The sequence below is a fragment of the Seriola dumerili genome, unplaced genomic scaffold (genome assembly GCF_002260705.1).
Source record: "Seriola dumerili isolate Sdu_G_001 unplaced genomic scaffold, Sdu_1.0 BDQW01000301.1, whole genome shotgun sequence".
Taxonomy (NCBI): Eukaryota; Metazoa; Chordata; class Actinopteri; order Carangiformes; family Carangidae; genus Seriola; species Seriola dumerili.
In genome coordinates, this window is record NW_019174556.1 from 1,686,394 (window position 1) to 1,711,597 (window position 25,204).

The window sequence follows — 25,204 nt, forward strand, 5'->3', positions numbered from 1 at the left end:
GCACAATCCACACTCCCTCCACTTCCTCATCATTGGCCATTTTTTCCCCCTTGCAGGTTTCTCCCTCCCAGCTCTCTCAGCAGCTTTTGACTTCTCTCAAAATGTGCGAGTCGTTAACCCCCCCCCCCCCCCCCCTTTTTCTTTTCTCACACACAGTACAGACACCATGACCACCACAACTCTCCATGGGAGAGTTCTGTCATGCTCTGTAGATTGGGTGTCCCAGGGTGATTAACTATTGATATGGAGCTCAGGTAACACACCTGATATCTGGTGGGGGCGGGGGTGGTGGGGGTGGTGGTGAGGTGGGGGAGAAAGAGAATAGCATAGGAAGAGCAAGGGTGAGGGAGGGGAGGAAAGAGAGAGTGAAACAGAGAGAAATAGCGTATGGGGGCAAAGTGTGGAAGAGACACATGATGAGTGAGAGTGAAGGCGGGAGCCAGACAAATAGCGAGTAAACAGCAGCAGCAGCAGCAGCAGCAGCAATACACTCCACCTCTACACACCTTTTTGGATTGGAGGGGTGGAGTGGATGCTGAGGCCTACTAACCAGTAGTAGTGTGGAACACTATTGTGATGACTCAGGGCATAGCTGAGGAAATGGGATGGCGAGGGCAGTGAATGTATCGAAAGACATGAACAAAGTGTGTGTGTGCGTGTGTGTGTGTGTGTGTGTGTGTGTGTGTGTGTGTGTGTGTGTGTGTGTGTGTGTGTGTGTGAGTGTGCGCACGTAGGGAAGATCCATAGACAAATGGATCACTGTTAGAGAAGAAACATCCATTTGTTTTTAAATACACTGACATTATGGCTCTGCTCTCCAACCCCCACCCGGCCCTTAATTACTTTACATCCCCTTCAGCTTAAGTGTGTGTGCATGTGTGTGTTTACCGTGTAAACAGACTTACTTCTCTGTGTGTGACAGTTAAGTCCCAGTGTCAGCATAATCACAATGAACTCACTCTTTCAATCCTTTATCTCCACCTCTTCTCTGTCTGATAAGCATCAGTCCTCTCTTGGATGTTTGCTGGTGGGGAGTTACCCCAGCCCTGTTTCCCAACCTTCCCTAAGGTAATTTACAATAGTGCAACAGCTTTTTCTATACCTACCATCTACCTAACTGTGTTGTGTTTCTGTAAATAAATGAGTTGGTGGATGAATGAAGACTAAGCAATTTATAACAGTCTTTTCTGTTGATCCAGAAAATACAGTGCACACACACTTGCACACACAAAGCACTGGTGCGGGTAGTTTAATAATGTGGCTGAGCACAACAGTTTGCTGTGGATAGCTAATTATCTTGCTGATTATAAAGATATATTACAAAGCCTTTTTGAGAATATGGTTTCATAGAACAGAGTGCTGAATTCCAGCACCATCAGGAACTTTATCTTCCAGCTCTGAGTCATCAATCTTTTAGAAGTACACACACACAAAAGGTGAGTGGGTGAAATTAGATAGACATATAGATAGATAGATAGATAGATAGATAGATAGATAGATAGATAGATAGATAGATAGATAGATAGAGTTTCTAATGAATGCACATGTACTCTTCTGGTTCATACAAAGGTTAAAGGTTGCCAGTGGGACCAAAGAAGCAATTTAAAGATGTTACCTTAGGCTCAGGGAAGTGGACATTTTGGAAATGGCTCATTTAATAAAGTAAATGATTAATCAGTTACTTTTAGTTAGTTAAAAATCAATAGATTAATCCGTAATGAAAAAAACTGTTAGTTGCAACAGAATAATTTGTAACCCTTTGTTAAAGGATGCATTATTAGAAAGTGCTACCACAACATGGAATATCAATATGCAGCCTAAGACAGCCACCAATTTAACAATTACTAAAATACATTTAAGAATTCAGATTACGAGCATCTAAGATTTTCCTCTGCTTCAGAGGCACTATCTTCCTACAATCTCATCTCTGTAAAATCAGCCATCACCTTAATCTAACAAGTATAAAACCGAGAAAAATGTGGTCAGTCAGTCGTTGGCATCGTTTATCAGTCTAAACCCATACACTCACTCATCTCAACCGCTGACAGTATCAACACGGATGCAGTCACTTGTTGCAGAGGCAAAGTAGGACTTGTATGGGCCGATACTCCCCCACCCTCATTGACTTTTATTCAACCAACCCTGTGCAGGTTTTTTTTCCCCCCTCTCTGCCACTCCCTTCCTGTCCATCTTGGAACGCCTCTCTCCTCCACCGTGAAAGACACTGCGACTCTAATGTTCCCTGTGCCCGTGCTCGATACCCGGGGACCTGTTTCTATTCCTTTAGTCCTCATCACTTTTTGTGTTTTTCCTCCCCGACACTTTTAAATCCTCTTGGAGACTACCATCCCTCTCAACTTCTGCCGAGCAACGTCTAAGTCACAAGGTAAGGCCAACACAAGTGAGCTACGTGCGCGTCACAACAGGTGCATCGTGAACACAACCTGTTGTTGGCGACTCTGCAGAAACCCACTTTTTTCATCCCTTTATTTTTCGTGGTTATAGTTTCATACAAGCCGTCTAACCTGATATTTTCGGAGAATTCTTACGTGCTGCTTGGCTGTTTAAACTAAAAGCTCAGGTGAGAGTCGAAACCTCCTGAGACACAGGTTGCTGTGTTGCGTTCACGTCCTTTGCGAATTAGGAAAATCCCCATGGGCGGTAAATTGTCATGGTGTATTTGTGAATTCAGTAGTGGATTGAACCTGGTATAAAGTTATCCTCTGCAACATGGCAGTCTTCATATATGTTGTGTGGCCCCAGTTTGGCAGTAATATGCCTCCATTACATTATCCTAAGCGTTTTGTAAAGACTTGTTTCTGGATTGTCGGCATGACACTTGCGCTACATATTTTGGGTGTGTGCTAACCTCCAGAAAAACAAACACTGTTATAAAATACAGCCACCGTGCCAGGATATGCTGGCATGACATTTTACGAGTTATTATCAGTTGAACTTGTAAAATGGTAATCGTAATCTTTGAGAGGTCACAAATCGATATTAAACCTCACATGTCCAGTGGGCTTTATAATATGACCTGAAAGCAAAGGTGAACTTCAACCGAAATCCTGTTTGACCTGAATACAGCATTTCTCTCTTTGAGCTATACCTACATCAGGACACCTGTTCGGCCAAACCATGTTGCACCCACGCAAAGCAATCACCTGATGTTTAAAAAAAAAAAAAAAAAAAAATCTTTTGAATCTGCAGGCGAAAGGTGATGAGGGCGATCCTGTTCTCAAATATGCAAGTCACTGCTGAATGTACCAAATATCTGACTTGGATGTTGATTGTGCTGTTGCTTAAACGCTCAAAACGTCCGTGTGTGTTGTGCGGCGTGCCTTTGCCCAAAGCTTAAACGAATAAATCCACCCAGACTCAGAAAGGCTGCTATACTTGTTCTGTGTACACAAGTAAAGTTGTCAGTGCTAAGTTTTATTAGAAATGTCATCCCAAGAATTATTGTTATTGGTTGAATATATTATGCAAGGATATTTTACAGGATCTATTTGTGGTGGTTTTATATATATACACCACTGTATCCCTGTTTCTTTGCATTCATCATTCAGTAAATTGTGTTAATGAGATACCATTGACAGTTACTGTGCTGCTTTGTACTACTCTCCTGTTTTGTTTATTGGCTATAACAACTATTTGCTCTTTGAAAGACAAGAGTCTGTCCGACCTGTTCCTGTGTGTGTTGATGGTCATAGTGTGGCTAAGGAAGTATGAAGGGAAATAGAGAAGGTAAGAGGTGACATTCAGTCAAATATGAGGAAGGAGAGCTGAGAGGTGGAATGAGTACAGTGAATTTCTGTCTGGTCTTTAAAATGACATTGAAAACAGCAATGGATGAGCTGGTTGCTCATGCTGAAGGCCTTGTAGGCTGTTTTGCAGTGACATGTCCAGTGATATGTATGTGTCTGTGTAGCATATGGGTCTGGGTGGGAAATTAATTTTTCCTTTTTCTTTTTTCTTTCTTTTTTTTTTTACAAGAAAATATAACTTATTTGAACAGAGACATGTGTGAAGGAATGAATGAGTAGTGTTTTCTCACAGTGTTATTCATCTATAGCTAGTGTGTATACCTTTCCGTCAAATGCTGATGAAGCTTTAAGAGGTAAGGGCACACAGAGACCATGTTGCTATTATAAACAGCTTCTCATGTGGCTTGGCATGGGAAAGTCAAGTGTTTTTTTCCACTTTCATTTTGTTTTCACCAAAATTCAAGATCTAAAGGTTCTTGACCTTAGCTTAACTTTTCTATGAAGCACAAAGAAGGACAAAGTATTATTTAGCAGATATCACATCATTATCCTTAAACTTCTGTAGGTGTTGAGCTAATGTGCCTTTTCACACATGTATCCAAACATTGAGGTATTTTTGTTGTAGACATCAGGCCATGTTATGTGTTTGCATGTTAGATATCATTATCAGAGTTTGAGTTTTGATATGATCAAATTTGCATGGGTCAGTTATGGATCTCATTAAACTTTACAGCTGTTAGCAGATTCTGAATCTTCCTGTATTTCCAGGAAACTGTATTCTATAATCTGAAAGCTAATGTGAACTGTGCAGCCAAGCCCTTTCGGTTTGTGTTGTCCTTTCATTTTTTTTTAAAAGACTTACTAACCTTGTATTGCCCTTCAAAGGACTCAAGTGGGTTCTTTTTCAGCAAAGAAATTTAAGATCAGTTTATCTCCCTCTATTTGAAAGATGAGACTAAATAAACAGCTTGGACTGACTTGTGTTTTACTTAATATCAGTTCTTGGAAGTCACATCTCCCCTCTCAACAGGGTGCACTGAGCTAATGAACCCCTGCTGTGTAAGCAGTGAGGCTGCTCCTCCTGCTGTGCTAAATCAAGAAAATGTTAGTCTAGATTATGGTATTAGAGAGCAATAATTACTGTATAATTACTGTCTTGTGTCAGTCTGAATGGGCCAAAACGCTTTCTGCAGAAGCTGTAATTGGTTTGATTTTCCATAATACACAACGGAAAGCTGCAATGCAAGCCAATTAATTTGAGATTATAACAGAGTTATGGTCAGAGTTTATAATTACTTGCATTCTGTCTGTTGAAAGCGGTAGTTGGTTACACAGAAATTTCCCATAATGTTCTTTTTCATTCTCAGTTTCATTCATGCTATTTTGCTCTTAATCTGAAGAAAATACCATAGAACAGTGTTTTTTGCACTATAAACTCATCTGTGAGTCTTTATGAGTCTGTGCCACAATTTGAAATGTGGCACTGACAAAACTTAGATGCAGTTGTTGAAGCAGGACAGGTAAGAGTCAGTATCACAATATTAATAACCTATATCACAATATGGTACATGTTTCTATGATCATATAGAATACTCAAATTGATGTTCAATGCAACAAACTGCGTGTCACAGTTATATATTACAGAAGAATTCTGCACATGCATAAATCAAAACTTTTACGAATTGTATTTTTGTACAGTTTGCTGGTAATAATAATCAGTACTGTGGACAGTCCAAATTAATTACTGAATGTCAATAAGCAATATTATTTATCATACATTTATTATTGTTGATATATGTATGAATTGTGCATGGGAACAAAAGGGAAATTGTGTACACATAGGTGTAGAATATTGGGTAAAACTTAAAAGTAAACTGCACCTGTTTGCAGGTGACTTATGTTTATACACAAAGTCTATTAGTCAGAGGCAACAGACTCACTAGTTGTTTAAATCCTTCATATGATAATGTGATCAATCAAGTTGAGGCAATAATTGTAGATTTAGCTTTGCTATATGTTCACACACAGTCATCTCATTTAATGGTAATATAGCTGGTAAGATGTTTCATATCACGTAACAATATAAATATATTCATATATCTCTTAGCTGTCGCCTGCTGCCCATAGCTGTTATGCCTTGTTAAAGGGTTTTCCTTACAAATTCTAAAATAGTTTTTACTGCTGTTTTTAAATTTTTGTGCAATTTAGTTTTTCATCCACTCTTTGCCTTCACCCAGATCCACCTATCGTTTCGTATTTTTTAATTCTCTTAATCCAGATAATTTGCTCAGCCCTCCCTGTGCGCACGGTAACCAGACTCCATTGTTAGTAACTTAAGTCATGACGCATCACAGTCCTCAGTAGACAGTGGCTGGTTTCTATAGTTACCATCAACAGTCTGGGCTGAGAAGTGTTTGTAACGATATCCTCAGGACAATGCTAAACAAAATGGTGGCCACGCTGATTCCTCTTCCTATCAGGCCCCAGCTGTTTGTGGAGAGAACCTCCATATTGAGGAGAAGCAGGTGGTTGATAAGATAAGAATCCTGTGTAGATGCCATCAGGAGACGTTCAGCAGAAACAATATGGGCCATGCCATTTGATATAGATTGAGATGTAATGGCACTAGAAGGGAGATAGTACTCATCTGATGATAAAATATGATGCGGGAGATGTCTTGTGGGGCTGACAGGAGGAAATAAGCACTGGCAGGCTGCTGCAGCCTATCGGAGCACACACTGGATGAGAGGCAGGCAACGCCATGAATGGGTTATCAGTCTGACACATGGAAAAACGGTGACATCATACATCCACACCTACGCGAACACGCCACCTTAAACTCCACACTGAAAACACTCAAAGCACCAGGTTAGGTTTAAAACTAAGACCTGTCCCTTTATATTTAATTCCTTATCTAGCTTTGGCAGTCCATTTTAAGGCCGCTTACGTATTATACTAACACAATTGTAACAGTTATGCAAGATGCTTCCTCACAAGCCCTTGTACAGCAGTTTCTTTTGGCTTTGTCTGAGGTTATGGACTGGTAATCTACATGGGGGTGCAATGTGATGTTTGAATAGCCAGTGGAAGAATGTATGGAAGAATGTATGCTTCCTCCAGTGCTCCAAAAGGAGAGCTTTATAAGGAAATGAAAGACTATGCATATTATGTAAGTAGGTTGAGAATTTATTCATCTGCTTGCTGCATTATATTGTTAGCATCATGTTAAGAATTTGGACAACACATTTCGCTTCAAAAGTACATGAAGGAGCAGCCCTGGTTTTAGCTGTGGTTTTGTTTTGTGCATTGATTACTTCGCTCCTTTACGTCCCTGTCCAAAACCACAATCACGCTTTTGCTTGAGTGTAATTTTATATATTTTCCTCCAAAGGTCAGTGCATTCCTTAAGGTGTAACGCCCTGTGGAAGGAGAATACGAGTTAGTCATTGTAGATTTAAAAAAAAAAAAAAAACCCTGGATAATTGAGGGCTCTCCGTAAGAGGTTCTGAGTGTTGATGATTAATCCAAGTAAGAGGGAGAAAGAGTGTAGGCATATAGGGCACAGGCTATGACATGGTGCCATGATAATGGTTCTTTGTGTTTATGTTTGTGAATAGAGTGGCTGAAGGTTTAGAATGACGTTGGTGCTACCCACACCATGTCAGTGACGGCTGTGCACAGTGAGGAGAGATGAAGAGGTGGAATTGAAATATGGAGAAAGAAAGGCAAAGGTTGATTAGGGCAGGTAAACTAATGAGAACATGCAACCACAAAGAAACTGAGAAGTTGCATTCTCTCAATACCACTTCTGAGTATAGAGACCAATTGAATTAATTTCCAGGGTTGAAGTGAAGGCTTTGATGTGAAGACTTTCAACTATGTCAAACTGCCTCCTTTCATCATGGGTGACAGACAATAGGTGGGCCAGAGTGAGGTTCGTTGTGTAGATAAAAGTTTCAAGACAACAAACTATACATATACATCTGATGAACTGTTCTTTCTTTACCTTCTCTGAGTCTTCAGCAGGCACTTTTTTGACCTGTAATTTTATGTCAGGCCCATTTTCCTATATAATTCCCAGTATTAAATGAATGTATGATGTATGATACACGTATCTAACCTGATAATAATCTAGGTTGATTCTGTACCAGTGGAGCAACACTGATTGTTATTTGTATGATGACAGCTTTTTGATGACTGGGTTCTGCTTTTATTTTGACATCCTGCAGTGCTAACATTGTTCCTTTCTTTATTATTTCAGCCATGCTACTACCCTCATCACTACTCCTCCTCCTTGGCCTCCTCACCTGGAGTCCCAGTGCATCATGCTCTAAAGTAATTGTGGTCCCACCCATCATGTTTGAATCACACCTCTACATCTTCAAGACTCTGGCCACGGCTTTGCACCAGGAGGGCCATGAGAGCCATTTTCTAATTTCAGAGGGTCGTGAGGTTCCCCCCTCTCCTCACTACCACCTACAACGCTATCCAGGGATCTTTAACAGCAGCACGGCTGACAGTTTCCTCCAGTCCAAAGTCAGCAACATCTTCTCAGGCCGCCTGACATTTCTGGAACTGTTTGACATTCTTGACCACTACTCTCAGAACTGTGATGCTGTTGTAGGCAATGTTGAGGTAATGACCCGCCTCAAGGAGGCCAAGTTTGACCTGCTGCTGGTGGATCCTAATGAGATGTGTGGTTTTGTAATAGCTCATATCCTGGGCGTGCAATATGCCGTCTTCAGCACAGGTCTGTGGTATCCTGCTGAGGTTGGTGCCCCAGCCCCGCTATCTTATGTACCCGAATTCAACTCACTGCTGACAGACCGCATGTCTCTGGTCCAGAGGATCACAAACACTGCTGTTTACCTGGTGCAGCGCTTTGGAGTCCATTATATTGCATTGCCCAAGTATGACCGGATTATGAAGAAACATGGAGTGAAGCCTCACGTGGCCATGGCTGACCTGGTGCAAGGCAGCCGGCTGTGGATGCTGTGCACTGACATGGCTCTGGAGTTCCCCCGGCCCACCCTGCCACATGTGGTGTACATAGGAGGCATCCTCACCAAGCCCCCCAACCCTCTGCCACAGGTCAGTACTGAGAGACACACAGACAGCTGATAAGCACATGATGAGACAGGCTAAGACAGACAAAAAAGTGTATGTGTGGTACGTCAGATGTAAAAAATGTGTTATGCAGTGTTTCACTGTGCTCTGAGTATCTGAGTGTCCTAGTTTTAGTCCTTGTGGAGTAGGAGTGGTCGATATGGAGAAAATCCTCACAGTGTGTGTAATTTTATATCACGCTGTCATTGTAGATTGTGTTAAGTTTGTACATTTTCTGGAAAATGAATTGATAAATTTAACATGGATAAATTAATAACCTGCCAGCATGTCTGCTGTTGGGCTAATTCAGCTCTGATACACCTAGGTGCTTCACCACATTGATTCAAAAGTCATATAAAATCCCACTGGAGTCATAACTCAGTGTAACATTTCCTACAGTGGCCTAATACACCCAGAGATGTTAAAGGGATACTTACTGCAGAATAAACCGTCTAAAATCACTGATGATTGACATATTTATATCATCTTATGATATTTAGTAAATTGTATATTGTCATATTGTCCAACCCTTCTACAGAGTCAATGTCAATTAACGCTCATTTACACTTACACAAGATCCACATGCTTAAATAAAAATATTACGAATATGTTCCTGTGTAATGCTGGAACATAAAATGAGGGCTCTGTGCCACTGGTGACAAAGGTACTATAACACAAGGGCTAATTCATGATGACTGAGTTTGACCATGACATTATGCAAATGTGTGGTTTCATGGAAGGGATAGAAATCCATATCGTTATGCTTCAAACTGACTTGGGAGAAGTTTGTCCTTTTTGTATTACGTATAACTATACACATTTTTTTCTCTCCTTTTTTTTATATTAGAGCCTGTTCCTTTCTAGGTTTTACTAACTTGCATAAATTATCAATTTTCTGTCAACTGTTTCTCATTCACCAGGTGAACTAATTATTCAAAAGCAGTTGTGAAAGAATTTACCTATGGGAAAGTGGTGGTAGATCATATCTCTTATATGCCATTCAAGAGATAATGGTTGTTAATAGACAATAGACTTATGATGATGCACATTGTCAGTTCACATACAGTAACTGCACATACCTCAGTTCATTTATTGACAGCCTGTCTTGCTGGTTTCTCTTCCCTTCGTATTGTCCCCCCCACCCCGTCTTAACGGACTGACTGTTTCAGTATTTTTTGTATCTACCCTTGCTTGTCCCCATTGTCTCTCCTATCACTTGGTATCTCTTATTATCACATCCTGCTACAAAGCGGGCCTTCATAGAGGATGCTGGGGTGAGGAAGGTTTTGAGTTGAATGGACACGGAAGGTTTTTTGAGCAGAGAGGGAGGGGAGCCATGGAGAGCAGAGGCGAGTGGTGACGGGGGTTAGTCCAGCATTCGAATGCCGAGAGCGCGGGCTGTTGGTATCTACTGCAGAGGATTTTGGAATGCCACTCCAGCCAATAGGGAGCATTGTGCCGTGTTGTGCGGAGGGAGTTATAATGGAAGTGGAGGGAGAACGAGGCCATTGTTCTGGGCAGAGCGCTGGGGACACTGAGACTCTTTTATGGGGTCACTGAGGCTGCGTTGTAGGGACAGTAGGGTTGCACTGCTGGGACACAGAGCCCAGTGTGCCCCTTAGGTTGCTCCGTGCCAGGGCCGGCCTTAGCTGCCGCAGCTGGACCATTTGCCCCCCTCCACCCCCACCCCCTACTTGTCCTCCGCTTCTGTCACTCCAACATGGCTGCTCCCTGACCAGTCCCCACCCACCGTCAGTCCATACATCCTCACTTACCATTCTCAAATAATTATTTTACTATACAGAGCACTGGTGCCATCCTAAATGCACATGCACACACACACCCACACACACAAACAACCTTTTCTGAGCTGTTATGACTTCCTCTTAACATCATCTGCCAAGTTTATTTTTGATCAGCTAATGGCAGGCTGTCTTACCACCCACTAGTCCCCCCCCCCCACAGCCTGTTCCAAAAACAGGTTTATTAGTTAATGTAGAAAATTCCTTTTAGTAAAACCCGGAATAGGTCTCCTGCTTCCAAGAACAGTGCCCTGGAGGAGGAGGTCATGTCTCTGGTTTTCACTGCCTCAGTGCAGCTTTCAGTTGGGAGAGACCGCAAGCTTCCTTTCTTTTCTTTTCTTTGGTTTGGTCTATCAATAAAATGTTTCATATTGATAGACCACAGATAATATTTAGGATTGTTGAACTTCGTCATGTAAACGGTACTTATGGAGTCTTTGTTTTCCAATTTGATAGTTGAAATATTCTTCACTATCCCTTCATCCGTGTAACCCAAATATGTAAATTCTGTCAACATCTATGTAGCAGTTATTACGGGGAGCTCTTATATATCTGACTTTGCTTTTAATAATGGACACTCAGCTCAACATTATCAGTCAAGATAAACTGTTCTCTAATTTTATTGTCAGTTTGGTTGAATGGCCAACCGGGGGACTGGGGAAGATAACTGTGAATTCTGTTAAGCAACTAGGACATTGTTTCTAGAGGAACATGCTGGTTTTAAGATTTCTTAGAACATCACAAAAGACATTCCCTCTTTCACCTTCATTGTATTTTATTGTGTTGAGGTGGCGGCACAAACTTCAAATATCTCAAAAACCCGGCACATAAAACTGAACTGCCTACATGTCTAGATTCTGTACCAACAAGGGTAAGAGTGGGAATAGTGTCTGTTGTTATTAAGGTGAACTGACCCCTTAAGGATGTTACAGATGCACAGATCAGATGACAAAGTTTTAATTGGTAAACTTGTTAATGTGCTGAACATTATGTATTTTCAGTGTGTAGGATTTTATCATGTATCAGATGGCTGAATGACTTTTGTGTAGACTGACTTTTATGGTGTTTTGTAAATGATTATTAATGAGCAGCTTCAAAACAAGCTTCCCAACAAAGCCAATGAAATATATCTTGTTGTCCTCTCTGTAGCAGGCCCATGGTAGATATTTTATACAAAACTAGAACTTTGTAGAGAGTTGCTGATCTCTTGGGGAAATGCACTACCTGCTGACCTTATGTACAGCCATACATTATACACCAAATTGCAGTAGACATGCAGTGGGGTCCAAAAGTCTGAGACCACTTTCCCATCCACTTGAATAAAATAATGATGAGACATAAACATTGATGTCACAGTAGCTTAAGGATAAATTGTTCCCAAAATGAATGTAAATGACTATTTTCTGTATTTTTGTTTATCTCACTGAAATAATGATTCAACAGGAAACCAGGAAATTCTATGTGGGGAAATAAGTTCATCTATGAATGTAGGAAGAAAATGATACTGGACCATTAAAATTGGTGGCTTTGTTAACTATCAATATTGCTCATTAATGTCATAATATGAAATGTTGATGTATAATGCAGCACTGGGACCAGAGTGCAAAATGTAAGCTCAGCACATCCTAGCTTGAAGTTCTGAGGCATTAACTTGCATATATTTAACAGCTTCATGCATTAGACATTAGACCTGTCTTGCTTGATAAACTTCCACTGTGGCCTGTTCTTTTTATGTAAAAAAATTTCCTGGATTTGAATTTGAGTAGTCTACACAGAAATATTTTTATAAGTGGTACCAACTAGAAAGGGATTTATAGTCTGGGATTTTCTCATCTTATCTGCCTGTTGCTATCACATTGCAACATTACTAAAACGTTTTGGTGTACTGTATGCTGATTGGTCAAGTTGTCTAGCAAAATTCTGTGAGTTTTATATCATCGTCCCAAATTTATCTGTAAATCACTCAGAATATGAGTGTGAAACAAGCCTTCATTAATCATGCCTGTCCTGGCTATAAAGCGATAAAGACGACAAACAAGGTTTATGGATGTGAACAGTCTGTTTTTTATGTCAGGTTTTTATCTTTAATGTATTAGAATAATCTGAGGTGGATCTTAGCGGGTTGCAATTGCAATTACCAATTATCTACACTGTGTATCAATACTAAAAAATGTTGCGTTTTTTTTAACCTCTTTTTTCTCATATTTCTGCAGGATTTTGAGGCGTGGGTGAATGACACAGCGGAGCATGGCTTTGTGGTTGTGTCGTTCGGAGCTGGGGTCAAGTACCTTTCCCATGACATTGCTCACAAACTGGCAGGAGCCCTCGCCAGGCTGCCCCAGCGTGTCGTCTGGAGGTAAAGTATCTATTTTCTCACTGTCACTCTCACTGTACACATCTGCCAGTGTGACAGATGTAACCTTTCTAATGTAGTCAGCTTCAAGTTGAAGACTTTCCTCCACTCAGCACTCAGGGGGCTGTGGATGTCAGATGACTTAGTGTGTATATATAACGTTTTACGTGGACCCCCGTATTCATCCACGCTGCTTATGTTCAGTGGCTCATCATAAAATACATGTGTTGTTCCTCTGTTACAGGCTTCCTCTTAGGCTAAAGTCCATATTCCCATCTTACATTTGCTTGAGGGTATTATCTGAGGTCATCTGTTTGTTCAAACAGCGTTGAGTATGTATGTGAGAAGGAAACTAAATAGAGATAGACCAATAAATCAACCAGGCTAATATACTGGCCGACATTAGCTTATTGTATATACTGTATACCTGTATCAGTGTATATATAGGCTGATAAATTAGAAGAAATTGCTGCACAGACTAGGTTTGGTATTGCGTCTGTGTGCTTAGGCTGTAAAACTAAAGCTGCTGCAGTGTCTGTGCATGCATGCATGTGTCATCGCTGGGCGCATGAGTTCAGGTTGACTTGATGACAAAAGGTCCTTCACACTTATCTAAAATGTTTGTGCCTTCTCGGCGAGAGAGATAGGTGTGATTGAAATCTAATCCTTAGTAATCATTTACACAGAGTCCCAAAGCAATTATCCACTATCTGTGACCTGAGCAGGAAAAATGCTAAAAATAAAAGGGAGGGGGAGTGGGACTGATAGAGGAGGCAAGTCTCTCAGTGCCTTGAAATTTGATTCGTAAACCTGTCAATCTTTAACTCTCAACATAATTGAGTCTGTGATTCATTGACCACATTCACACACTTTATTTTGAGTAATTTCCATCTCATAAATGTTTAAATAACAGTTAATTAGAACTAATTAGAAACTGACTGATGTTGCACCATCTTTATTAGACAATATCGTTTATATATACTGTGTAGGTCAATCTATTCTGGTATGTCCAAGTATTGCATAACTATTGTAGACTGCAGGAACAAAGCCGTGGTTCGAGTACATATATACACACTGTCCACAAACCTGACCTTTTCTCCAGGTGTATAGCTGGGTGAATGGTAATGGTTAACATGCCCCTGTGTGCAGAGGTTGGTGGCTGGTGTGTAACTTGTACGAACACACTCCACAGTTTTCAATGATGTCATGACCGTGACATAATGGTCAAGTAACCTTTTCATTAGGTGTGTCTGTGCCAGAATAATTACAGTTTTAAAATGATGTGTTTTAATTTAGTTTTTTTTTAGTTAGTTTTCACATGGCATGTGTAGATTCAGTTTTTGTTTGTTTGCCGTTTTGTATTGTTTATTTGTATTTATTTCAGTTGTAGTTTTTAGCATTTTTAGTATGATTGTTCAAAATATGTTATTATAGACCAAATGGAAATGTAATACTGAACTTTCAATATTGTTTGCAAGGTTTTTCATTTTACCCTTTATTTCAACTGATAAATTGTTACCATTAACTATTATTAATAATGATATCATATCGTGCCTTTCTATTTTCATCGGGCACCCTGTGAGCCATGCCAACATTGTATTTACAGGTGTTTACTAAAGATAATATAAGATAAGACTTTTGCAAAGACTAGGCAAACACTTGGAGTGATTTAGTTTCAAAACCCCACACATGACAAATAAACAAAAGCAAGAAGTGCAAGGATAAAGTTCAAAGTTACATTCTAATAGACAATAAAAACTTTCCTCTGACCCTAGAAAGAGACCTCAGAGTGATGTCAGTTCCAGAGGTGCGATGATAAGAAAGTAGGAGAGAAAATTATTGAAAGTTTTTGCTGTTTTTTTCCAGAAATAACTGTAATACATTGGTAGAGGATCAAATGAAGTTGATATGAATAATAAAGCAGATTTACCCAGTTAGGGAATGCATGTATTGACTTAGAGTAACTGGAAAATCAATCTACCATTTAAAAGGGAGAACATTTGAGCTCAGATGCAATACGACCACTTTTATTACATACACAACCAAAACAAAATAGTCATACACTCAAACTGTTTCCATAATGTTTATTTAGTTAAGCATCATACCAACATTTTGACCATCCGTGCCTTCATCCAAATGAGAACAGTTCACGTGTGTGTCGCTGCTTTTTTGTTAGTTTTGCAGAAGTCTTCCCTGGTTGCCTGTACCTTGCTCATTTGGATGCGTGTGTGCACAATTGTATTGCATGGTAGAGGTTATGAAACGTGGTATTGTGGAACAAAGATGTATGTGGTGCAACTTACTAGCATGCGAGGGGCAAGGTTCAACAGCAAGCAAGTCACTATGTTACAGAATTTGAGGTGTTAGAGCTGGGCAGAGTCACTGGTGGGGGATCAGATTGTGGTTGCAGTGTCTGTTTGGAAACAGGTGGGTGGTTGTGAAAAAATCTTGCCATGGTTGTGGCAATCGGGGGAAAGAAGTACTGTGTGTGGTAATGAGGAGTACTAGATTTCGTTTGCCATGCAACATGTGTTTGTAGTGTGTTAAATTTCAAAGGCAAATGAAACACATTCCTCTGTTCTCAAGCATTGACCTTTCATGATGAGATATCAGAGATTGATGTTTCACATGTCGGTATCGGACCAGTTCTACAGGTGAAGTCAGTCAACGATCTGAAACTCGTAGCCATTAGCATTTGACTTTTATAGGCCCCAAGACATAGAATAGTAATCTGGCTTCCAGTGGCCCTTCCAGACCTAAAGGATGGAAAAGGAAGAAGGCTGCTGAAAACACAGGGACCAAGCCAAATGAATTGTGTCATTGATAATTGGCTGCATGAATGTAGGCTTTGATTGGCAGAACAGTGAATTGGTGCTTTGTTGAAGAGAGAAAGAGAGATAAAAGAGTTTGGGGTAGCGAGGGAAGGAGACAGAGATGGACAGATGGGGGTCGTAATGTAGCATGCTTCCGCAGACACAACCACTGACACCAGCAAACATACTCACAATACTGTATACAATTCAACACCACCAGTCGAAGATGATGAGTCGAAACCTAAATCTGCGAGTGAACAAGCAAGGCTTTCTTATTATTAACTTCCTGGAGACTTGTGGTGACTGTTAGGTTGCCCGGCAACCATCAGATTCTCCAGAAAGTTACTGAGCGAAATCAAGAAATAGTCCGGCGTGCATCCAACTGTGACACTGCGACGAGTTAGACGGGTTTTGGTTTTTGCACAGGTAAAACAAATGACATATAACATGTTATTTAACGAGCTTGGTGACCTGGTAGGCTGATTTTGTCACCTGGGAACAGAGCCAGGGGAGCTGTTGCGCCTTGCTTCCAGTCTGTGTGTTAAGCTAAGCTAACTGGTTGATGGCTGTAGCCTCATATTTACTGTACAGACACAAGAGTGGTATGGCTCTTCTTAGAGTATTCCTCTAACAAGTGAATAGGCACAAACAGCTGTAAGACAGAGTGCGTACACAAGATGCTTTTCAATATTTACTTGACAAGTATCAGGTTTGACAAAAGGCTGGATGTAATAACTTCATTGCTGGACTTCATATAGCGTAACAGGGAATCCATTTCCAATCCAGGTGGTAGGCTTACACTCTTCTCCCACAGTCAGTGGTATTTACACATTAGAAATAAATATGAAATACTCTGTGAGCAGCCACTCTGATTAAACAGAACTAAAGTGAAATATGACTGTGTCAGAGAGTTAAGTCTCAGGGGTTTCCTTGGTATCCACATATTGTGATATCAACATGATCTGCTAAAAAGTGATATGAACCGTGTTAGCATTTTATTTGTCAATGCTTTCCTTCCCTTCATAATATCCTTCTTTCCTTCCTTAGATTCTCTGGAGTCCCACCCAGTAACCTTGGCAACAACACCAAGCTTGTTGACTGGATGCCTCAGAATGACTTATTAGGTGAGCACCTTAATAAGACGCCACACAATGTGAACTTTACCATGTAGTTTTCTTATCAACAGTCAAATTGGCTCAGTCACTTTATTATATGTTGTATTGGACCATATAACTGAAAAGTATTTCACAGCACTTTCGAAACCTTTGAAATCAATCCCGGTGCCTTGTTTAAGAACAGCTTCTCAAAACTCTGATTTCGTCATACCTCTGGTTCAAGGCATGTTTTGACACAAAACTGATCCGTTGTGTTTTTATGCAAGATGTTCCTCGGGATGTGGCGGAGTAGGTTATGTGTGTGAGGGTTCCTCCCATACCTACTGAATAACCACAGTAGTGCGCAGAATGTGGATGTGTGAGCCACTTTACGCCTGTCAGGAATGATGAATGTGCAACAGGATTCAGATATTGACAGCTAGCATTGTATTCTGTTGCAGAGTAATAGCACTTTGGTTAGCCAAGACTGCAAATATTGAAACGTTATGGCTGTCTGGCTTTTCTGGTTGGCCAGTAATAGACATTTTAAAGGGACAGGTCACCACAAAACACTAAAATGTATCTTTCCTCTTAACTCTCTTATGGCTCACCCTATCACAGTGCATTTGAGTTAAACGGTCCAAAATTGTTATCAAGTTTAAAAAAAAATACAAAATCCCCTTCCAAATGGTATGACATGTCACCCACTATACCCACAGAATTTGGAAGCTCCTAAAAATAAGAGATGTTTATGTCGAATGAAATCACTTCCTCCACAGAAGCACTGACTGAGGCATTTTGGTAATTATACTGTTGGAATGATACACACATCTTCATTCTTCCTCTTACTGTAAACTGCCCCCCCCCCCGCCGCCTCTACTCTATACAAAAAAAAAAGAATGCAGCAAAATACTGTAAGTGCCCTTAAAAAAGACTAACACAAAACTTAACACACAAAATAACATCCTTCATGCTTCCTGTCATCTAGGCCATGCCAACACTAGGGCCTTCCTGAGCCACGGCGGCCTGAACAGCATCTACGAGGCCATGTATCATGGCGTGCCGGTGGTAGGTGTGCCCCTGTTCGGAGACCACTATGACACCATGACTCGTGTGGCAGCCAAAGGTATGGGTATCATGATACACTGGAAGTACATGACCGAGGAAGACCTCTACACAGCCCTGACCAGCGTCATCAAAGACAGCAGGTTAGATTTCTAGATTTCTAGAGCCACAGCACACACAAAGGCTTTGTATATTAACATTATTGTTAATCAGTGCCATCTGGTGACCATTCATGGCATCACAACTCTATGATTTCATGGTGATCGAGATCTTTTTTTTTTTTTTTTTTCATATTCAGTTGTTTTCTGATATGTTCGTGTGCTGAGTATCACCCATTGAGACTTGCTTTGTTGTGTCCTTATACTCTTGTCTCCACCCTCTTGTCTCCCTATGTAGGTACCGCCAGCAAGCACGTCTTCTCTCCAACATTCACAAAGACCAGCCGGGCCACCCTGTGACCAGAGCTGCCTACTGGGTCAGCTACATCCTCCGTCACCACGGTGCCAACCACCTGCGCTCCGCCGTATACCAGGTTTCCCCCTACCAGTACTTCCTGCTGGATGTGATTGTCACTGTGGGAGCTGCCTTGGCTCTGACCTTCTTTGCCCTGCGCCGGTTGGTACGATTGCTGAGGGGGAAGAAGGTTGGGGACCAGAGCAGGGGAGGTGGTAACACTAGGGATGATGGTAACATGGCCAATGGACATTGCCATAATGAGAGCATGGCCAATGGGAAACACAAACGGAATGGCTCCTTGAAAAACGAGAAGAAGATGAATTAATGTTTTGAATGGCCAAGAGGGATGAGGAAGAAGTTGCCCCAAGGACTCAGCTCTAGGTTTCGGAGAGCTTGAAGAGAAAGCTGTTCTTAGGTCTGTGTTGAGAGGCAACTGCTACTCGGGAGCGAGCAAGAGGCTGTAGGAGAATACACAATGCATTGTGTAAGGACAGAGCAAGGCATCGGGTGCTCAAAATCTGTGTGTTTGTGTGTGCGTGTGTGTGTGTGTGTGTGTGGATGTGTGTGGGTGTATGTGTGCACTGAGGCGAATTTAACGAAAACTCTTAACAGCAGCAGCAGCTACAGCAACACAACACCAAATCGGAAAGTCATTGAGGATGAAACACAGGAAAGACACATTGGAGGACATTGTTTCTTACACGTACATCTTCTCCCTCGCATGTTCTCTGTTGTCTTCCTGCCTTCCCTACCATTGGAAGGATGATGAATAGGGGAAATCCTGAGCGCCAACTCCTCATCCTCAGAACAAAGCAAGAAAACAAACAGATAACTTTTGAAAAATATTTAGGATTTAATGTTTTTAACTCCAAACTCTTGCTTCAAAGTGTGTCCAGTAAACTGTAAATAGAGGACAAATCTATTTATTACTGTACAAAAGCATTTTAATTATGGATCTTTTTTCTTATTTTAATGTGTCAGTGGTGTGATAGCATGATGGTAGATGTACACTCCCTCCGCTAAGCCAACATCTGCACAACTCTGTGTCCTTCATATTGGTGAAACAAACAGCTTTCCATCCACGGTATCATAGTGGTCACGTTTGAGTTGAAAATATTCTCAGTGTTTCCATTTTCACATGGTAGTACCGACCTGTTTTTATCCGGTGGAGAATGACTCGACTGAACTCTGTTTGGCCTAGCAGTGTGAAAAGGGTGATCGTGTTATTATCAAAAAGATATGATAATGGAAACCACTGCGAATACTGTGGATAGGCAGGGCCAGATCAGAAATGTGCTCACGCTCATCCAGTCAGGTGATCATCAGGGATGAGTCAGAGCATTATTGATTTATGATTAATTTCTTCATCAGTCCTATGCCTTAATTCTGCACCCCTCATCTATTTGTTATTTAGCAAGGATTCATCACTTGATTGCCATTTTTAGTGCTACATTTGACTTTGTACATCATACCTCTGTGATTTATCTGTTGGATAATTTATAACATGTTGCAAATGTTAGTTTCAAATGACACTGTAGGATCAGTGCTACCCTTCTGTAAGTTCTGTAGTCTTAGTTAGATTTAGCTTTAGAGGTTCATGTACAAACTACACAGAGCTTATATTAATTATATTAACACTGAGTGAGAATGCTTCACATTCTGTATGTGGCCTTTTATAATGCAAATATTTGTTTATGCTGTATGCTTGGATACCAATGTGTATGAGTGCTTGTCGTTTCCAATGCTTGTGTGTTTTAGACCACTGTACAGCTTTAGTTGGAGTGTATGGATGAAACAAAGCAAATGAAGTATGTTTTAGCCCACTGAGAGTCGAGTAAAAACAATTACTGGCTTTTTACCTATTTTCTGAATCATACAAGGTGTATGCACATGCAAAGGATTCTTTATGTTATTTTCTTTCTCAATAAGACTGAACCTGCCCTCAGCAGCTTTTTTTTTTTTTGTATAATTTCAGTAGTTAATTCACTCCACATTATTTTACTCGTGTTTCTTGGCCAGCGTTAAGCCACCGTGTCTGTTCATTCTAAATGCAGATGGAGGAAGGGTCTAATAGGTCGACAGGAAAGGTGAAATCCACTACTTCTACAATGAATAATAATGTATCAAAGTGACACTGATCCATGCTGCGAAATTCTCTTTTCTTGAACCCCTGTCAGGGAGATCAAAGTACAGGGCGAGCTAGAAGGGTATCTTTGGAGTTTGTAGGGATTCGGTATCTTGCTAATGGACATTTCAGAAGGGCAGGTGCTCGTGGACATGGGGCATAAAAATCTCATGAACATGAAACTTCCAGCTGGTTTGTCAAACCACCAGGCCACACATACTGCTTTCCTCTATTGTTCCAGCAGCACAGTCCAGACTTCTACTTTTTAAAGTTGGAAAAATTGCAACTGCGTTTTGGCATCCTAGCAAACACACTCTTTACCAACTTAATAACGCCTCATGCACAGACAGCAACGTCAGTTTAGAGGAATCAGAGGAAATGCCATCACTTAACCAGTCAAAGTTGTTGAGGACTTAACATCCAACCAACATGTTCACAAATACTGTATGATAACTGAGAAAAGCTTCATGATCCTTTACTTTCTCTGTGAGCTACAGTTACGCATGCACAGCCCAACCCAGCCCTGCTGAAAACAGAGACTTTTATACTTGAATCATCATCATCATCAATAACAACTTCAGCTGTTGGGTATAAGTGGGCCTGCGGGTGCTTCACAAAGCTATGACCAGGGTAAGGAAAGAAAAAAAAATAGTTGTGAGGATATATATATATTTTTTAGTATTATTTCAGTATTAATGATGTTATAGCCCACATAGTTAAATGCTTACCCATGTCCATCCTTCTAATTATCTCGTATGTCACTGTACTTAAACTGAAGTCTGACATGTCTCTGTCCTTTTGACGTTTGTATTTCATCAGCTTGAATACTTTTCTTTGTTCTGTCTTCACTTGTGTACTTCCTTGTTCCATTTGTCCACGTCTTTTTCTTAACTCTTAACTTCCTGGTGTATTCTGAAGTCTTTGTACTCTTGTCTCTTTATTCCTCCTCCTCCTCCTCCTCCTCCTCCTCCCCCCTAAAAATTAGATGTATCCACTTACTCACTTGTGTTTTTTTTTTTTTTGTTTGTTTGTTTTATAAAATTTAATTTTACTTTGATTTTAAAATGACAAAGTCCTCAATTTTCCTGTCATGTGTGTCCATGTTGTAAATAGAACAATGTAAACAAAATACTAATGCTGAATAAAAATGACATATTTTGTTTGCAGAGATGATTGGAACTTTTTTTTTTCACAGAAAGTGTCCATGCTACCAAGTGTTGTCTTCAGTTTTGAAATATACATTCGAAGAAGAATGAAAAGTGGAGGAAAATATAATTACCAAAGTATGTCTAGTCACTCTACATATTTTCCGTCTGCCGAGAGAAGATTGTTGCATATGTTGTCAATACCGCTGCACTGCAACAGTAGTGACCAGACAAGCACGTACAGTCCTTACAGTTTTTGAGACCCGATAAGGCTGATGTTGATTACAGTAGTTGATGCTGCCAGTCTCAGTTTGATAGGGGATGTATAGGTTTTCTGTCGGGAATTGTTACCAAGCAGCAAGAGGTTTTGTAGGTATCAAATGGTGGAATCATCTAAAGTGGCCAACTGCACACACACACGCACACACAAGCCGGGTGGGTAGATAGGGTTATCTAATGCTCTATGCGCGTGCTGAGTGAGGCTGGGGTAACAAAACACCCAGCCTGGTACCCTGCCTCGCTCGCTGGCCCTGTTAATTATTCATACCACCTGCAGGGGCCTGCAGACCTCACATACACACACACACACACACACACAGTCAAAAGCATCTGCAGGTATGTTTAATTTACGCTCTTGAAGTTGTTTTCTTCTTGTTGTTGCTGGTGGCCAAATTGGGCACTGCTCTGTTCACTGAGACAGGAAGGGGTGTGTGTGTGTGTGTGTGTGTGTGTGTGTGTGTGTGTGTGTGTGTGTGTGTGTGTGTGGGGGGGGGCTCTGTTGATGAGGAATCTGATATCACAGAAGGCATCATTCATGACATCCTCCATTCATTCTCAGCCACCACTCCCTCCTCACTCAGTCATTGTAAGTGCCTATTATTTACCTTCATCAGGAGCAATTAACCACTTTGTGTTGACCTAAGTGGGCTTACTAAGCTAAGTGATGGATTTGCCAGTGGTTTGACAGCGGGGTGTGCTGTAAACATTTGCACATTGACATTCACAGCCTTTCTGTTAAAATGTGGCTGAGGAGATATAGTCGGGTGTTGCATATGTGCACTTCACTGAGGATGTTGGACCCAGCTTATGTGTGGTTTTACATGTGAGATTGCCGCCTAAGGGTGTGTGCCAGTTTTGAAATTGTTGACTTAGCTTGTGCAAGCTTAAATGAATGATCGTCTTGCTTGGTCTACCTTGTTTATTCATCTCTGTCACAGCACATATATTCCAAGCGCTCCACCTATGGATCAGCTTAGAGGCATATCATATTCCTTTGTAACTCGTTTTAGAGGATTGAAAGATTCTCCCATCACTAAATCAACCCAGAGCTAAACTGACCTTGACAGCATACGTAATGGAAAAAGAGAGAAAAATCAATTATTTCAGTGGAAAATAAAATTAAGTTCAATTAAGAGTTGAGATCATTACACAGTGGGAAAAGGGCTTTATTATCTTCTCAAGGGGGATTGACCTAATGGATTGTTTGATTGTCCTCACACTCTATACTTTCACATTTTCAAATTCAAACTGTGTTGCTGTGAAACCATGTGAAAAACAGCCTTGTTCCCTTGAACAAAAATAGCCCAAAATCCTAGCACATATTTTGGGATATGGCTGGTCTTATTACAGCACAGCGAGGTGCTACAGTGTGTGCAGTATGTACTTTGCTCTTAAAGCTAAAAATATTTGCTTTTTCTTCACAGAGCTCTGAGCTCATAAGCTTGCGCTGCATGTTGCCTTGTCACCCTCGAGATAAGGACACAAGGAACAAGTATACAGTCCTCGTGCACGTAATGAGAGGACTCATCGCCATCAGAGAGGCCTGTGAAAGACTTGGCTAAGGGCTTTCCTTTGGTCCTCTTTTACTCTTTGTCTTTCATTGACTTTCTTTGCCCTTTTTTAGTCCAGTGAGAGGTAGAAAGTAGGATCAGTCATGTGTTTCAAGTTCTGAAAGGTTAGGATCAATACAACCGAGGGCAGCGTCTGCTTGATAGAAAAAAAACAAAAACTGGTCTGTGTAACTAGTACCATAAGATGTGTGTGTGTGTGTGTGTGTGTGTGTGTGTGTGTACAAAGTGGAAGGAGAAAGTGAGACAAATATTATCCTGCAGGTTACCCTTATGTCCAGTAGAGGGTAGTAGTATTCCATAATCGACTGCTGCGGTCACCTCACGCTTGACTCCCTTTTGCTTTTTGTCTCTCTGTCTTATTTCTTTCTCGTTACCCTTCTGCTTCGACCAACAGCTGATGGACCTGTTGACTAAAGTTTCAACTATTAACAAGCTTTAAGTTCTGATGCAAAGGTCTTGCAAAAGCTGCAGTGTGCATGTGTGTGGCTTCCTGTGGTTTCATGTGTGGAGGCGGGCAGCTTTATGTCATTCCAGTCTATCTCTCCAGCTGTAACACCTATTAAATCCTCCCCTTTCAAAATCTCTGGTCCCAAACTCTGTGCGACAGATGTGGACTGGCCATCAGTGGGTCAGGAGAAACCTTGGTTGAATTCAGTTCAAACACCAGAGGCCTTCAAGTTCTGTGTGTGTGTGTGTGTGTGTGTGTGGGTGGGTGTGTAAGATTTCAAACGAAAGTTAAATGATCCATGTGGAGAAACAGGGTCCCTTCAGCATCCTCAAAGATAAGATGAAGTCACAAGGAGATGAATGGAGGTAATAAATTGCAACAAACAAAAATAATTGACATGTGCTATATTCGTACATGCAGGCCTCATGTATGCGCATGCGTTTACATGTGTATTTATGTGCATATGCGTGTGTGTGTGTGTGTGTGTGTGTTTGTGTGTGTGTGTGTCAGAGTGTTTGGGATAGATGGAGTCCTGTCACTGTGTCACCATGGAGATAAGAGAAGCCTGACAGCAAGGGACAGAGAATGACAGCTTTTATATCAATCATAGTGACTTATAACCGAGCGTGTGTGTGTGTGTGTGTGTGTCTGTGTCTGTACGTTACGGGGTTAGGAAAGGGTATTAAGCTGAAATCAAAAATAAATCAATGTCATGTGGTTTGTATGTCAACAGAACAGCTGTTGTCAGTTTGGCCTCACCTCTTGCTGTAATCTCTAAACTCCAGTGACCACACATACACACACACACACACACACACACACACACACACACACACACACACACATGATGCAGCACTGACACACAAACAGACAGATGCCAGTGTGTGTCACCCATCTCTAAGTGCCTGGACAGTGCCCAGGAGGAGAGAGTTGGCCAAATGTTGTCCTGGCACAAAAATCTACATCTTTCAGCTCTCTCTCTGATCTAATTCTCTCTCTCTAATTTACTTTCTGCTCCTCTCTCTGTATCTTCTCTGAATTCCTATTCCTCCTCTCAACTTCTCTTCTTTTCTTTTTTTTTATCCTCCTCCTGCAATTTCTTCCCACTTCCTTTTCCATCCGCTTTCTCTACATTCACTCACCAAACGTCATCCAACCCAGAGTCTCAGTGAGTCTGTAA

The 25,204-nt window shown here is 41.0% G+C and overlaps 1 protein-coding gene across 1 annotated transcript; it reads left to right on the top strand.

Annotated features, from left to right (window-relative positions):
* Positions 1-2,241: 2,241 nt before the first annotated feature.
* ugt8 (UDP glycosyltransferase 8) lies at positions 2,242-21,588 on the top strand. The gene is made up of 6 exons (XM_022758595.1): positions 2,242-2,386; positions 8,029-8,858; positions 12,889-13,031; positions 16,889-16,965; positions 17,924-18,143; positions 18,397-21,588. The coding sequence occupies exons 2-6, from the start codon at positions 8,031-8,033 to the stop codon at positions 18,779-18,781; spliced, it is 1,653 nt and encodes a 550-aa protein (XP_022614316.1). The 5' UTR covers positions 2,242-2,386; positions 8,029-8,030; the 3' UTR covers positions 18,782-21,588.
* The last annotated feature ends 3,616 nt before the right edge of the window (positions 21,589-25,204 follow it).